The sequence below is a fragment of the Galleria mellonella genome, unplaced genomic scaffold (assembly GCF_026898425.1).
Source record: "Galleria mellonella isolate WM207_F2 unplaced genomic scaffold, CSIRO_AGI_GalMel_v1 utg158, whole genome shotgun sequence".
NCBI lineage: Eukaryota > Metazoa > Arthropoda > Insecta > Lepidoptera > Pyralidae > Galleria > Galleria mellonella.
This window is the reverse complement of record NW_026442003.1, coordinates 739684-757027: the sequence shown is the minus strand read 5'-3', so window position 1 is coordinate 757027 and position 17344 is coordinate 739684. Positions and strand designations below refer to the sequence as shown.

The 17344-nt window shown below is 33.9% G+C and overlaps 1 protein-coding gene across 1 annotated transcript; it reads right to left on the bottom strand.

Annotated features, from left to right (window-relative positions):
- Positions 1-3126: 3126 nt before the first annotated feature.
- LOC113509977 (dentin sialophosphoprotein) lies at positions 3127-16237 on the bottom strand. Its single transcript, XM_052892426.1, has 15 exons — positions 16167-16237; positions 14742-14930; positions 13637-13661; positions 12587-12658; positions 12228-12272; positions 11646-11690; positions 10784-10804; positions 10245-10325; positions 9617-9802; positions 8710-8763; positions 8495-8545; positions 7933-7977; positions 6765-6785; positions 6064-6111; positions 3127-5284 (listed from the first exon to the last, which is right to left on the bottom strand). Exons 1-15 carry the CDS (start codon positions 16197-16199, stop codon positions 3303-3305), a joined length of 2898 nt encoding a protein of 965 aa, XP_052748386.1. The 5' UTR covers positions 16200-16237; the 3' UTR covers positions 3127-3302.
- Between the last annotated feature and the right edge of the window lie 1107 nt (positions 16238-17344).

Here is a 17344-nt window from a genome sequence, read left to right as displayed (position 1 = left end):
GGACTCAGGTGTTATTCCTCTGTACCCTGTAAATTCACGCCATATCCCACCCTTTAAACAGAAACACAGCCATGCAAACACAACTGCTTCACGGTAGAAACACGAATGACAGATTATATAGTGATGTGTGCCAGGACTACATAAATTGTGTTTCGGTTTGAAAGATGGGATATGGCATTGAAACTACTGGATATAACACCATAGCCAAATTGGCGATGCATAAGATGCATCACAATCTGTCAAACAAGTTGTTCATGTAATGAAAATTGGTAACAATTCCCCATAGATATGAACATCTGGTTTATTACAGACATACTATTATACTTATGTTTAAAGTACTATATAAGTGTTACCATACGTGAGAACTAAGGCGTTTGTTTCCATTGCCATGCATTATAAGAAAGCATTTCAGAACATTTATTTATTTATTCATTAGTACTAACAAATATGTGTACATGGCAAACTTAATGCTAAAAGCATTCTCTCCCAGTCAACCATAGGGAAGTGTCAGAATACTCGAATGCGGTACTAGTAATTATTGATATACATACATACTAAAATTACATATATAAACCAATAAATATATATGAATAACAAATATACTTACACATATATGATATATTTTATATTATACAGGAATTTGGGAATAATATAAAGCACTTACTGCTCGGATAAAGATAAAAAGTGAGCGTGAACGCTTTTTTTGAAAGACGGTTTAGTCGATAGTCTCTTAATGGCATCTAGAAGCGCGTTCCAGAGTCGTGAAGAATGTAGGAGAAAAGAGTTTGAAGCGTAACCAGTACGGTGAGAGGGTATAACATAACATAACAAAGTATGGCGAATTCTGTACATTCTGTCAATTTCCAAAAACATAGTTGTTTTTAACAATTTTCAATAATACTGATTATCAATAAAATTTTTAAAAAGTATAGAATGAATGACTATACTTTGTTTGCATTATACAATATAGGGAATAAGCAAGACAATTTACAAACACAACGATACAATTGTATAAGTAAGGCGGTTTTATTACTGAAAGCAAACTTTTCAAGACAGCCAAAAACCAAAAAGTCCAAGACAAAATGTAGTCTGTTAACGAACTAAAACGTCAATTATTGAATATAAACAAGCATACGGCCCACCTGATGGTAAGCGGTTACCGTAGCCTATGAACGCCTGCAATACCAGAGGTATTACGCGCGCGTTGCCGACCTTGAATTATATACCTATTAAGCTGTCATGAAAAATTGCATTTCGATGGCAAAAAATGTATTTGAATTATTCCAAAACAGTTTTTAGTTGTAGATTTATGTATATGCAACGTTTTCTATGATTCACATTTTAGTTCGTAGGCACAACAGTATATCACTAAGAACAAGGAATAAAATAGACGGAATGATAAAATAAAAACTGTAAATCATATGGTTGCCTCCTTTCTTCTTATGCAAATATAATTAGTAAAAAGAGGACGAAAGATACACCATCAGTTGCTATTTTTCTCAATTCACAATAGGCTAGTGTATAGAAAATGTGTATGTAAAATTTTTGTTCATTTACATTACTAGATTATATATTCGACACAGTGTATGTTGAAAGTAAGTATGCAAGCAGGTTGTGTCTGAATTTGGTAGGGCTATTTTTTTAATGGATAACGATGGAGAGGTAACCTCGCCTGCGCTAACGCTATACGCTGGCGGGGCACCAGTGAGAGATAATAGGTGAGAAGGGAAGACCACGTGGAGGTCGACCTGATAGGGTATATTGGTAATAATGGGACTGGTAGTCTACATTACTGACAATTTAACCCCCCCCCCCCCCCCCAATTTGGTAGGGTTATACGGTCAAAAAACCAATTGACGAATTTGACTTCTACGAACTAGTCAAAAGGTAGATGCGTTTTTATTGTATGTCTATCCCTCTCTAATGCATTGGCAATGTCATAAATACAACGAGCAAACACACTATGTGAATTATGCATTCTATCTACTCTATTCCGACATCTTTGGTAAGTCAATATCCAATCAGAAATATTCAAAATTCTTCAACTGGTTTTAAAAACTGACAGATAATTGGTAAATGTACCACATTTCGAACTCAAACTTTATTTATGAACGCATTTAACTCATATCTATCTACATATTTTATTTATTTATTTATTTATTCATTAGTACAAATATGTGTACATGGCGGACTTAATGCTAAAAGCATTCTCTCCCAGTCAACCATAGGGAAGTGTCAGAATACTCGAATGCGGTACTACTAATTATTGATATACATACATACTAAAATTACATATATAAACGAATAAATATATATATATAACAAATATACTTACACATATATGACATATACTATATTATACACGAAATTGAGAATAATATAAAGTACATATGATTCCAATACCTTACAAATACCAAACAGACAAACAATAATTTTGTATTCAGAATTTGTTTCTTTTTATAATTTTGGTTATAGTTTTTTGTTTATTTATATTTTTACTTTTTGATCAGCGTATTGAGGCTCCCATTCGGAAAATGGGTATTGGCAACTTGCATGAATGCTAAATTAAATGAGTTAAGGGGCCGCTTGAAAATCAACGCTATATAGGTACATCTCGCTGTGTAGGTACATCTAGGTGTGCATATATAGCAACAGCTGAGGTGGCTCCAGCAACCAGCAAAGTGAATTGTTTTTTTTTTTTTTACTGTTATTTATTTTTACCTGTTATTATTGTTTTAAATTTTCCGAAAATTCTCATCTTAAGGAAAGGAAATGGTAAACTAACTGCCGGCAGAAGCACAGTCGGCCGTAGTTCAGGGCCCTAGGGAGTGAAATCGGAGTACAATGCGGGCGGAATCTAAGAGCACCGCTTTCCGCATCTTTCCCGGGAGTGAGCCGTCTCGGAATCCCAACCGTCTGAGATGTTGTTCCAGACTGGTTGGGATAAGATCGTTCACCGACATAACGATAATTGTTATTATTATTGTTAGGAATAAAACATCTATTTATCTAATTTATTTGGTCTCTATATTATTATATACCATGATGCAACATCTGAAATGATTATTTCTATTCAATTTCTAAAATTATGAGAAAAATACAGGTAAGAAAAGAAAATACTGAAGATAAACTGCAACGAATATTTATTAACAACAATTTGTAAAAGAGGTTTACATAAACAATCTTTAATTTACAAGAGTTTAATTTTGAATAATTAATTATTTATAAAGTACATTTATCGTTTAATAAAAGCCGTTTCATGATTCTTTACTCGACGAGCTGTAATCAATAAGTTAGCATAACTAACATCCTCCCGACTTGAAACTGTGACTAGAACTTTCGCTTGATTCGCCCTTGGAGCTTGCATGGTTCGAGCTACTTGAATTACTGCTAGAACTATTCTTAGAGCTGCTACTATTATTAGAACTGCTGTTAGAACTAGAACTGTTATTAGAGCTGGAACTATTGTTAGAACTGGAACTATTGTTAGAGCTGGAACTGTTGTTAGAACTGGAACTATTATTGGAGCTGCTACTAGAATTATTTGAGTTACTTGAGTTGCTGCTAGAATTGTTAGCGCTGTTGCTTGAGCTAGAATTGCTGCTGGAATTGTTAGCGCTGTTGCTTGAACTAGAATTGCTGCTGGAATTGTTAGCGTTGTTGCTTGAGCTAGAATTGCTAGAATTACTACTGGAATTGTTAGCGCTATTGCTTGAGCTAGAGTTGCTTGAGTTGCTGCTAGAATTGTTGCTTGAATTGCTTGAGTCACTTGAATTGCTGCTGGAATTGTTATTAGCGCTACTGGAGTTGGAACTATTCGAGTTGTTTGAATTGCTGCTGGAACTGTTGTTGGAACTGCTCGAGTTATTTGCATTGCTGTTGGAACTGCTCGAGTTATTTGCGTTGCTACTAGAACTGTTGTTGGAACTGCTCGAGTTATTTGCATTGCTGTTGGAACTGCTCGAGTTATTTGCGTTGCTACTAGAACTGTTGTTGGAACTGCTCGAGTTATTTGCGTTGCTACTAGAACTGTTGTTGGAACTGCTCGAGTTATTTGCGTTGCTACTAGAACTGTTGTTGGAACTGCTCGAGTTATTTGCATTGCTGCTAGAACTATTATTAGAGCTGCTCGAGTTATTTGAATTGCTGCTTGAATTATTATTAGAGCTGCTGCTTGAGTTGTTTGAGTTATTTAAATTGCTGCTAGAGCTATTGTTAGAGTTGGAACCGCTTGAGTTATTGGAACTACTATTTGAGTTGCTGCCCGAATGATTATTGGAATTGCTGTTTGAGCTTGAGTTTCCTGAGGTACTTGAATTACTGCCAGAGTTACTTGAGTTGGAACTGCTCGAGTTATTTGAATTACCGTTGGAACTGTTATTAGAGCTACCGCTTGAGTTGTTTGAACTGTCAGAACCGCTGTTGGAGTTACTGCTAGAGTTAGAATTATTGCTAGAGTTGTTGTTTGAGCTTGAATTGCTTGAGTTATTCGAACTACTATTGGAATTATTGTTAGAGCTTGAACTACTTGAATTATTCGAACCGCTGTTGGAATTATTGTTGGAGCTTGAACTGCTTGAGTTATTCGAACCGCTGTTGGAATTATTGTTGGAGCTGGAACTGCTTGAGTTATTCGAACCGCTGTTGGAATGATTGTTGGAGCTGGAACTGCTCGAGTTATTCGAACCACTGTTGGAATTATTGCTAGAGTTGTTGCTTGAGCTTGAATTATTAGAACTACTGTTTGAATTATTATTAGAGCCACTTGAATTGTTTGAACTACTGTTAGAATTATTGTTAGAACTGGAATTGTTTGAACTACTGTTGGAATTGTTGTTAGAGCTGGAATTGTTTGAACTACTGTTGGAATTGTTGTTAGAGCTGGAATTGTTTGAACTACTATTGGAATGGTTGTTAGAGCTGGAATTGTTATTTGAACTGCCTGAGTTGTTTGAACTGCTTGAATTGTTTGAACTACTGTTAGAGTTATCGTTAGAGTTGTTGCTCGAATTGTTGGAGCTGGAATCGTTTGAATTACTGTTGGAATTGTTGTTTGAACTGTTGTTAGAATTATTGTTCGAACTGCTTGAATTGTTTGAACTGTTGTTGGAGCTATTGTTAGAGTTGTTGCTCGAGTTGTTTGAGCTGCTGGAATTGTTGTCAGACTCTTCACTGGAATCACTGCTGTTGTTTGACTCAGAGTCCCATTTTAGGGCACCATTGAAGTTATAACGTCCGCATGCAGAAATTCTCTTCTTAATCTCCACTCCCAAAGAAACCAGGTCTGGAAAAAGGCAAGACAATTTCATTGTCAGTTATTATCATAATAATTATTTAGATATTAATATTGATTTTTATAATATATATGCAACTGTAAATATTGACTTCGGGTATCAAAATTTACTTGACTATATGATAAATTATAGTTTTTTTTTTTTGCAGAATGTAACGATAATAAGCTGATAGACCACCTGATGGAAAGTAACCGAAATAAACAGCATGAATCCTTTCTCGTGGGTGTCGTAAGAGGCGACTAAGGGAACTTAATAGTCAGGGAAGGGGTAGCAGCGTCCGTTTTAAAACATCACCAAAGACTAACTGCGGTTGCCAATTCGTCTGCCAAGCGTAGCAACTACTGGCAAACCCTCCCAAAGACTGATATGATGATGTTATGACCAAGATATGTATCTTATAACATTATACAAGTTGATATTTCCTCCAACGAAAGCTCAAGTTATGGAGTAAGCTCCCTGTCAAATTTTTTCCAAGAGACTACAGCATGGGATTCTTCAAAATAGGGGTAAAGAGGTTCTTTCAGGGTTGGCAACGCGCGCGCCATGCTTCTAGTATTGCAGCTGTTTATAGGCTACGGTAACTGTTTCCAATCAGGTGAGCCGTATGCTTATTTGCCACCTCAGTGGTATAAAAAAAATCATAAAATTGTATTAATAAAATATTATAATGTATACATTTATTTACAAATTTATATTTTTTTTTTTATTTTATCTATTTCCATTACATATATTATAATATAATGTAATAACAATATATTATAAAACTCACCAGAATATCCTTGCGCCTTGAAACTGCTTTCAGCGTAAGCGATTATGGCTGAAAAAGAAAATACATTATAAATAATTACCATTTAAATATAATTGATTATAAATATATATTACGCCGCTTATGTTTTATTTTATAATATTAATAATTAATTAATAATTATTATTAACGTCAGCGTTTTTCTTTTTTTTATTAATTACACTTCTTGCGCCAAACAACTACCGTCTTTTGTCTTTCTCCTCTACCCAAAGGTTGATTGGAAGAGATTGCTTTAGCGATGTGTCCTGTCGTGACCATGACGTGGTGCAATCCACGTAGAAACGTCGGCAATAAAAAAGCAGATATGTAGGTACTATTTACTTGTAAAGATGCTTACGTCACGTTAAGTCCCGATTGTGTATTTAAAATATGTGTAAACACCGCGAGAGATTAAAATTAACTATTGAATATTAAAAAAAAAAAAAAAACTATTGTAAAGAGGTAGAGAGATAGATTTAGAAACTCTTTATTGTTTCCTCTATAAGATTGTAATAGTAAACTTATTATAGATACAAACAATTACAAGAAATGATCACAGTGAGAAAACAATGGGCGACCTTATCGCTAAGAGCGATCTCTTGCAGGCAACCTTTGGATGGAGAGGTGTAATTATAAACGTTAAGAAAGAATTACTAAATAAATAAATAATGTAAAATACAACTTACAATCGACGAGATCCGCACCAACTGGAAAAAAAAACAGACGTATAATTAATATTGTAATTATCAAACCATAAAAAAAATACTAAAAAACTATTTATTTATTATTCCTGTATACAGTTCACCAGATATATAATTAAAGATACAAAACGAACCGATTCACATGGGACAATCTATTAGTATATCCTTTCTGATAAAAAAAGAAATTTCTAAATTGATTTATAATTGACGAAGTTATGAGGTAATGAACATAAAAAAACAACCGACTGAACTGAGAACCTCTTTTGTTTGAAGTCGGTTAAAAATTGACTTTTACACTTTAGTTGTAATAAAATTTTAATAAATAAATTAATAAAAATATTTTACTAAATATACTAACATTTTAATGCCCAAGTGTATATTACATACATATTTTTGCTATTTTTTTTTTGGAAAGTTTTGATATTACTATTGTTTACTATATAGCATAATTCCCATCACTGGAAACATAGCCAAAAATCAAACTGCGGTTGCCAAACCGCCTGTCAAGCGTGGCAACCACTGGCAAAATGTACCCAATGGTGAACTGTTATAAAGAACGGTCCTGTTCCTTATGACAGTTTATAGGGAAGGCTGATATGATGAAGATGATGATGATGGTAATTATGATGGTGATGAACTCTATGTATTGAACTTTTATTATATTAATATAATATTTTAGTATGGGATCAATAACGTTATCTACATCTATACTAATATTATAAAGAGGAAAGATTTGTATTTTTGTGTGTATGTATGTTTGTAATGAATAAACTCAAAAACTACGTTGCCGATTTCAAAAATTCTTTCACCATTAGAAAGCTACATTCACCCTGAGTAGCATAGGCTATATTTATTGCTAGAAATGATTAGTCCTTACTAAAACTTTAGTACCGTAACACAAGGTGTAAACAAATGCTATAAAATATCTTTGGTCGCGTGCGCTGCGGAAACTATTGGTGATAGAACAAAAGTATGTTTTACAATATTGAAGAAAATATCAATAACTACAAAAAACTTCGCGACACTATATGTCCAACTATTATCGTTATGTCACAATAACCTTTTTTTAAAATGTTGTAAAAATGTCCACCCGTGCGAAGCCGAGACGCGCCGCTAGTTATAAATAAAATAATAATAAAATTTTAATACTCACGTCCGCTAGAGTAACTGTTACCGACCACACCAATGACCGTGGAAACTGGAAAGGAAAGAAAAAATATAAACTACATTGAACAGGATTGAAAGAGGCAAATATATTGGGAGGCTATTTTCTTTTTAATTTTATTAATTTACTACCTACAGTTTACAGACAATCAAACTCCAACACACTACAGGTGATTACAATCGCCAGAGGGAGACTTTGTACAAAAGTCGTTTGCTTAGGTACATCTGTGCCATTCGTGTTTCTACCGTGAAGCAGTTGTGTTTGCATAGCTGTGTTTCGATTAGAAGGGTGGGATATGGCATAAATTTACAGGGCACAGAGGAATAACACCTGAATCCTCAGGAATGGCAACGCATGGGGAGTATCATGGGCGAAATAGTATACTCTGTATGTCCATGGTACTGCTCATGTCTATAGGCGACGGTTACCACTTTCCATCAGGTGGGCCGTCAGCTTGTTTGCCGCTGATGAACCGTTGTGGTGCCAAAGGGTAACAAAGAACTCAGGGTAACAAAGAGCATTAAAATTATAAAAGAGAAAAACCACTCACCCTTGACGAAAATGGAAATAATATCCTCACGACTCCATTTACCGTTGTTACCTGAAAAATAAAGTACAAATTAATATACAATTATTATAAAATTAAAGTAAAATAAATTATTAAATTTAATTAATAATTAAATTTATTTTAATTTTTTAATTATTGTCTATTTTATTTTAAATTAAATAGTATAAGATACACTTATTAAAATATCAAGTACTTACTATCAATCAAAGCTCCCAATTCGTCTGCTAACTCCACAACGATTCTATCAGCACCTGTAACAGAAATAAATTAACATTTTTGATATAACATCCATAATTCAAATTTAAATCATCTTTATTCTATTCGACTTGTTTACAAGCACTTTTAAATCGTCATTTTTAAATCTACTGTTGGTGTTCGGAAAGTTGTTATCTGTTGAGAAGAGCTCGCAAGAAACTCAACAGTTACTCTTTTAAATCTCTGTTAACATTATGTGTATTTATTTAAATGTACAATATCTAAAGTTACATGGTCGTTAAATGCCCGTGCATGATCGACTGACACCATGTACATATGTCATTCAAGCAATCGTTTAGTGCGTAATAGGTTTTGTTCAATAACTATTTTTAAATAACAGTTTTAAACTTATTAAAAGGTAGATCCAAAATATCCTTCGGTATCTTATTGTAACATTTAATGCCCATTCCCACAAAAGACCTATTAACTTTTTCTAAACGATACTTCGGAACAGCAAGTTTGTATTTGTATCTAGTGTTAAGATGATTGAAATCGCTGTTTTTAAGAAACAGTCGTATACACCAGAGGGAAACTTTGTACAAAAGTCGATTGCTTGGGTACCTCTACCCCATTCGTGTTTTAACCGTGAAGCAAATGTGTTTGCATGGCTGTCTTTCGGTTTGAAGAGTGGGATATGGTGTGAATTTACAGGGTACAGAGGAATAATATCTGAGTCCTCAGGAATGGCAACGCATGGGGGGCATCATGGGCGAAACAGTATACTCTGTTATGTGCATGGTACTGCTCATGTACCATGCACATGGTACTGCTATAGGCGACGGTTACCACTTTCCATTAGGTAGGCCATCAGCTTGTTTGCCATTCTAAGTTGTATAAAAAAAAACTCACCTGCTAGAGAACTGATGCCTTTTCCATTCGTATACTTTGCAACGATGACGTCGATTTGGGAACGAACTTTTACAAGGTTGTAGAACTTGAGGACGTCTTCGGCGCTGGCATAGCCACCGGTGTAGTGAGACCAGCCCCATTTGTGTCCATAATCCTTGCGGCATATCGCTGGAACGTAGCCTAAGGCTGCGAGCAATGAAATAAGAAAATTAAAAAAGTCAGTAATAGAATCTCTAAACATTCTTCTTTTATCTAACAGAATGTACTTATAAATAGATAACATAGAAATTGTATTAAAATCGATTTAATAGTTTAGTTTTTAATTTAACTTAATCGCTTTTTTTTTTGAAAAAAAAAGCAACAGCTGATTTTCTCGCCCGTTCTCCTTGGCTGAAATTGCATTCCGAATGGGCGGTAATGAAAAAATGAATATTCAAAATTAATTAAATCTAAGTTTACTTGAATAATAATATTTTTTTCTTTCTTTCCTCTTTACAATAAATACAATATATAAAAATTGTATAAACATTTTGTAAATATTTTGTAAAGCCTTGCAAATACACATCAGTATAGGCAGAGAACTTGTCAATTTAAATACTTTAATTTTAGTTATAAATAAAACATTTACCTGTTGTTTGGCCACCAAGTACTGATCCTGAAGAACTGGATCCGAGAACACAGATGACAATCTTGGCAATAGCGATGATGACTGTAAAAAAAAATACAAAATATAAATAAATATATCCTCGAAATAATTATTTATTGGATTTAATTAATAATTATTTATTTATAAATGATCATTAATTAAATTAATAATTTGATAAATTAATAATTAATTTTGTAATAAATATGTAAAGTAAATTAAATTCCAGTTATTATTTATCAAAAACAAAACTAAGAAAAAATATTAATATTATTACAACATAATTAAAATTAACTTATTTCATTAATTAGTAGATAACTTGTTTAGATTTTATAGGATTGACATGTTAAAAAACAAAAATCCCAAATTAAACGTAAATTAAAAAAAAAAAACAAAAAAAAACTTGTTTCTCCAATTCTCTAATTTAATTCTTCAATTATTGTTATTAAAAAATGCATAGATAATATTTTATTATGTTGTTAGTGGTCTAATGGTCAGATAAAAAGAAGGAAATATATACTTACTACTTCCAAAAAGTGTTCCAACTGAAATAAAAAAAAATAAAAATTAGTATTGTGTAGTCATTATTATAAGTATTTAAATTAAGTAAACGATTGGAATCCTTGATTTAATAAGAAAAAACAATTTACAAAGATGTCGATGACACGTGAAAATAAGACGGTCGAACTTAGAAAAGGCACCTTTTCGAAAATAGATTCAACATATAAATCAAAAACAAACCCATATAGCTCATAATAACCCTTTTTATTTTTGATTTTTCCATTTTAATATTGTTTTTAAGGAAATAAGATGAACTAAAATATTTTTTTATTGAACTTGTGGAAAAAATATACAGCGATTAGTTTAACAACTTGTTAGCAAGGGTGGACATATCTCTGAAAGAGATCTCTTCTAACCAACCCAGTTGGAGAAAAAATAATTAGCGGGTAATCTAAAAGGTACAGGAAATAAAATACCTTGTATACCTTATACAAGGTCTTTTATTTGATATCAATAGAAAAAACACTTTCTCTACAAATTATAAAAAGTGGTTTTTTCTAATAATATCAATATGTTTACTAAAGGGAGACTGTACAAAAGTCGTTTGCTTGGGTACCTCTGTCTCATTCGTGTTTCTACCGTGAAGCAGTTGTTTTGCATGGCTGTGTTTCGGTACAGAGGAATAACACCTAAGTCCTCAGGAATGACAACGCATGGGGTGTATCATGGGCGTAACAGTATACTCTGTTATGTTCATGGTACTGCTCATGTCTATAGGCGACGGTTACCACTTTCCATCAGGTGGGCCGTCAGCTTGTTTGCCGCCATTTACAATTACTAACATTATAAATATTTTATTTAAAAAAAAAATATAATAATACTCACGGGTTGGAATTAAAACGTTAATGATGCCCCTTGCCGCACGTGCCACTAGAAAAAAAATATAATTGTAACAAACACAAACGGTTAACGTAAGTGATAAGTTAAACTCGCATTAGATACGTTTACGTCACCGCATGCATGAGAAAAAATAACGCAGAACATTGATGTCTCGTTCTTTCTCATGTGTATATTAAAGAGTAGATTTATTCGCTACTTATTTGGATAATATATAGCAAAATATCTATATATTGTAGTTATAATATCTATACATCATCATCATCATCATCATCATCATCATCATCATTTCAGCCATAATCCATCCACTGTTAGACATAGGCCTCTCCCATAGACAGCCATAAAGAACGGTCCTGAGCCACCTGCATCCACTGACTCCCTGCAATGCATTTGAGGTCTTAACTCCATCTAGTGGGAGCTCTTTTTTTAATGACTGAAAATGAAATAGTGACCCCGCCTGCGCCCTTCCTTAGTCGGCTCTTACGATAGCCACGGGAAAGAAAGCCGTGTCCTATTCTATGCCGGGACCACACGACCAATAATGGTTAAGCTTTCATATTTCAAACTTACCATTGATGACGACGTCAATGGTGTCATCGAAGGTGCCGGGGAACTCTGAAAAGTAAAGTGGAAATTGAATTATTCATCCGTCATACTCGTGAACGGGTGTTGCTTTTGGAAATTGAACTATTCTGGTTGATTGATTTTCTAATAATAAAAATAGAAATAGGTAAATATTACATCTGATTGTTTGTTTGATGTCTTGATTTTTTAACTTCTGCTATTTGGTAAATTGTATGCATTAAAATTCATAACTCATTAAATTCAATTTTTTTTCTGTTTTTTTGTTTGTTTTAATTGTATATTTTTAATAAATACACTTTATGTCAGACAATTCCATGGCCCTCGACTAGTGTAAAAATACTTACTTAAATGGGCGATGTCAGTCAAAATGGCCGCCGCATCACCGGCGACATTGGTTACTCCCTTAGCCAAGAAACCTGAAAATTAATAATAAAACCTTATTAATCATTAATTAATTGTCATTAATTACAATTTCAGAATTATCCTGTGTATAGAGTGAAATTAAAGTAAAAAAATTAAAGTAAAAAAATCCTTTTTAAGAAGTTTTCTACCAGTGGAATTGGATATTTCCCCCAAAGGAAGGTGAGTCCAAAAATGACAAAAAATTTTGAGCACTACTAATTTATCATCCTTTTAAAGAACTATTTAACTAGTGAAACCGGACTTTTCCCCTAGGTATCCCAACATAACACGGGTCCAAAAATAACAAAAATATTGATACCTACTAATTTGACTATCAGACGCGCATATCAGCGGCTAAAAATATTTTGTCATCTGTTGACCCATATTTTTTTAAAGAAATAATATAATTTTGATTTTACTCTGTATACGAGTATATATATAAATTTACATTATACAGATAGCATTATATACTAATTTAATTTAATTAATTAAAGTTAATTAATGACTTATTTAAATTTAATAAATTTGAAAACAATTTAATAACTATATATTATAATTATTAATAAATGAGAAGAAATAATAACAAAATATTACTTAATCCAATATAACATTAAAAAATTTAAAAATATATATATTTAAAGATAAAAAATTTCTTTGAGATCACTGCCAGCCGGTAGGGTGCCTAGGATACTTGCTGCATAAATAAATTAAATAATTAAATAGGATTAATAATAAATAAATAAGTATATTACTTATACAGGAAAAATATTTAATTAATTAAATGCAGAAAATAAATAAATAGAAATAAATTATTCGATTGTATGAGTTAGAAAATGTGATTCAGCTCGATGTAGCTTAGCGCCATCTACAGTATACTTTATTCTTTTCATGGTATTAAAACTACCATAATATTTTTTTATGTTATGTATATAAAAGCTAATTAAATAGTTACCATTTATTATTTTAATATTATTATTTAAATTATCACTTACCGAAAGGATGAAGTACGTTGTCGCCCTGAAACCAAAAAAATAATTAAGATTTCTTTATACAACAATGGTGGCAAACAAGCATACGACCAGTCCGATGGTAAATGGAGTTACCATAGCCTATGGACACCTGTAACACCAGGCATGTCACGCACGCATTGCCGACTCATAAGAAACCTTAATACGCTCTTTTTGAAGTACCCCATGCTGTAGTCTCTAGGGTAAGCCTCGGCAGAAAGATCAATCCATAACCTGAGTGTAAGGGGAAAGTGACTGTTAGTAATGAGTTCTAACAGCACTATTGCTAGCAATATACCCTACCAGGTCGACCTCCACGCGGTCCTCCCTGGAAACTATCGTGGTAAAGTCTTGTCGGGTTCTTCACGGTAGGTCAACTGACCCGCCTTCATCGTCACCTATCGTCTCTCACTGGTATCTCGCTAGCGTATACCGATAACGCAGGCGGGGTTACCATTCCATTTTCACCCATTAAAAACAACCTGAGTGTCCGTGGGAGGAAGCTCCACTAAAATTGCAGTGCGTCACCATTCTTGTTCTAAGGTGTGTAGCAATATTACATTTATTTGTAAATTTTCAAAAACAATTTCATATTTTTCAATGTCTTTGATATATTATTTAAAAAGTGCTCTGTTGGTGAAATAGAACGTTGTTCATAAAATATGATATATATAAATCTACTATCACTAAAAAACTTTGCATTTATTTCACAATTTTAAAGTCGTTTGCTTGTGCACCTCTGTCCCATTCGTGTTTCTACCGTGAAGCAGTTGTGTTTGCATGGCTGTGTTTCGGTTTGAAGGGTGGGATATGGCAGTGAATTTACAGGGTACAGAGGTATAACACCTTAGCGTTTAGGAATGGCAACGCATGGGGGGTATCATGGGCGGAACAGTATACTCTGTTATATCCATGGTATTGCTCATGTCTATAGGCGACGGTTACCACTTTCCATCAGGTGTGCCGTCAGCTTGTTTCATTCTAAGTTGCATAAAAAACAATTCAAGTGAAATACAGTAACATAAATACAGATTGAAATATATACATAATAGTACAATTGGCGGTCAACCAGCGTTGTTAAAGAACTCACCACTTGGTATTTGTAGTCGTCATTAAGGAAGCCACCTCCGCCAATCTTCCAGCTGGAATGGGAACCCTTCCTCACACTTCCGTCGTGTCGGCACCATCCGGACCACCATGGTTTTCCTAGACTAGTGCCGAGCCCTAAACCCAACCCTGGGCCAAACAGGGAAGTGGGCGTTGGGGTAACGACAACCAACTGTACAAAAAGGACATGTCATCACCTTCCTGAACATAATCCAATTATTTAGGGGGGAAGAGATTGTTGGCAATGGAGTTTGACAGCCCCATTGCTAGGTCAACCTCCACGTGGTTCCTCCTGGAAACTATCATGATTAATTCCTGATTAATTTATCATGATGGGCTAACTGGCCTGTTTTCGTTCTCATCTATCACCCTTCACTGGTGCTCCGCCAGCGTATCCCGTTAGCGCAGGCGGGTTACCATACCATTTTCACCCATCAAAAAAAAAACTTCTACGCTATTCACCCTGGAAACCATTTGTCAGTCATCACCTGACTTCATCCTCACCTATCTAAAAGTACATTGGTACTACCATGATCTACAATCTACAATGAACTACATTGAAAGTCTTTTAGAAAACTGAAATAAAATAATTTAATTTAATTAATAAAGGCCGTGTGGTCCCGGCATAGAATAGGCCACCCCTTTCTTTCCCATGGGTATCGTAAGAGACGAATGCGAAAATTTAAAGTCGAAGGATGGGCAAATGCGTCCCTCTTAAAATATCATCGAAACCTAACCCACGTACCAAGCGTGGCAACTGTTAGCAAAACCTCTATAGGTCCCCCTAATATAATTATAAAAATAGATTAAAATAAAAAAAAATTAGTCAACTTAATAGAACCTCCATTTTTTAAAATGAATTAAAAATACTGTCATATTAAAGACCCCTTTTCAAAGTTGGTTAAGTACTAATATCGAAAAAAACCAACTTCAATTGTGACGAAACCAGTTATTTACAAAAACTAAACAGACCGGACAGACTGTCATTTTAAGATTCCCTTTTTTCAAAGTTGGTTAAGTACTAATATCGAAAAAAAAACAACTTTAATTGTGACAAAAACAGTTACTTTATTTTGAAAACTAAACTACTAAACAGATTTTAATAAAATTTCTTTGGAACCAATTTGTAAGTATATCCTTTCAAATAAAAAAAAAGGAATTTTCCAAATTAAAAAATCATTTTACAACTAACGGAGTTATGAGGTGAGAAATGTAAATAAAAAAGAAACAAACAAATTGGACACCTCCTTTTCGAAGTCGGCTCAAGAACAATAATGAAAATCGATTCAAAATTACCAAAAAAAAAAAAATTTAAGTACTTATTACAATATTTTTGGATGCGATAAAATGTATTATGAAGCCCTTTTTCGAATTCGGTTCACAATGAATGTCTCCAACGTAAACTCACCAGTGCAGCCAACACGATCAGTTTCAATGACATTTTTCAGGATCACTAACTGAATTAATTTTTTTTACCCCATATTTATATGGAATTTCATGTTTGACTTTCCGTTTATATGTACAGATGTTTTTATTTAACCAATGAAAAATATATGCATCGTGACGATTGACTTGAACACTGTTGTCACGAGGTAATGCGCTTGAATGCCTTTTTACATAATACACACCTGTATCCAGCGACTTTGCTCGTCGTCTTACCACAATGACGAATAGACCTTCCTAAAGAAATAAGCTGTCAAATAATTGAGGATTTTGCCCCACAAAAAAAAATATCCAATTGTGACAAAACCCTTTTGTCTAAAAATTAAACTATTGAACTAATTTTAAAAAAATGTCTATGGAAATAACCTGTAAATATATTTAAGAAAAAAAAATCCAAATCGGTTTAGAAGTAACGGTTTTTATTTTTTATTAGATAAAAATGGAATGGTAACCCCCCTGCGCTAACGGGATACGCTGGCGGAGCACCAGTGAAGGGTGATCGATGAGAATGAAAACAGGCCAGTTAGCCCATCATGATGAATGCATCTGGAATTAATCATGATAGTTTCCAGGGGGAACCACGAGGAGGTCGGCCTGGTTGGGTATATTGCTAGCAATGGGATTCTTAGTCTCCATTACTAACAATCACTTTCCCCCCGAAGTAACGGAGTTATGAAGTAATAAACATTAAAAATTACAACACCAGATTGAGGACCTCTTTCTTTTTGAAGTCGGTTAATGAAAAAAGAAACTTTCAAACTCAATTGGTAGCTTTATGGATTTTTTTTTAATGGGTGATAATGGAATGGTAAACTATTCCATTATTACCGCCTGCGCTATAGGAATACGCTGCCGGGGCACCAGTGAAGGATGATAGGTGAGGATGAAGCAGGCCAGTTAGCCCATGGTTTCCAGGGAAAACCACGTGGAGGTCGACCTAATAGAGCATATTGCTAGCAATGGGGCTGTCAAACTTCATTGCTAACAATCCCTTTCCCCCAGTTTTAGGGATTAACTTGTACAAACAAACAAAATCTTCAGCGTTCTTCTATTAGCATAGATAGTATAGGCTTACTCCGTGTTGGAGTAGTCTAAGACATTCGTCAACTGTTACCATTGTGATCCCAGCATAGATAAGCCACC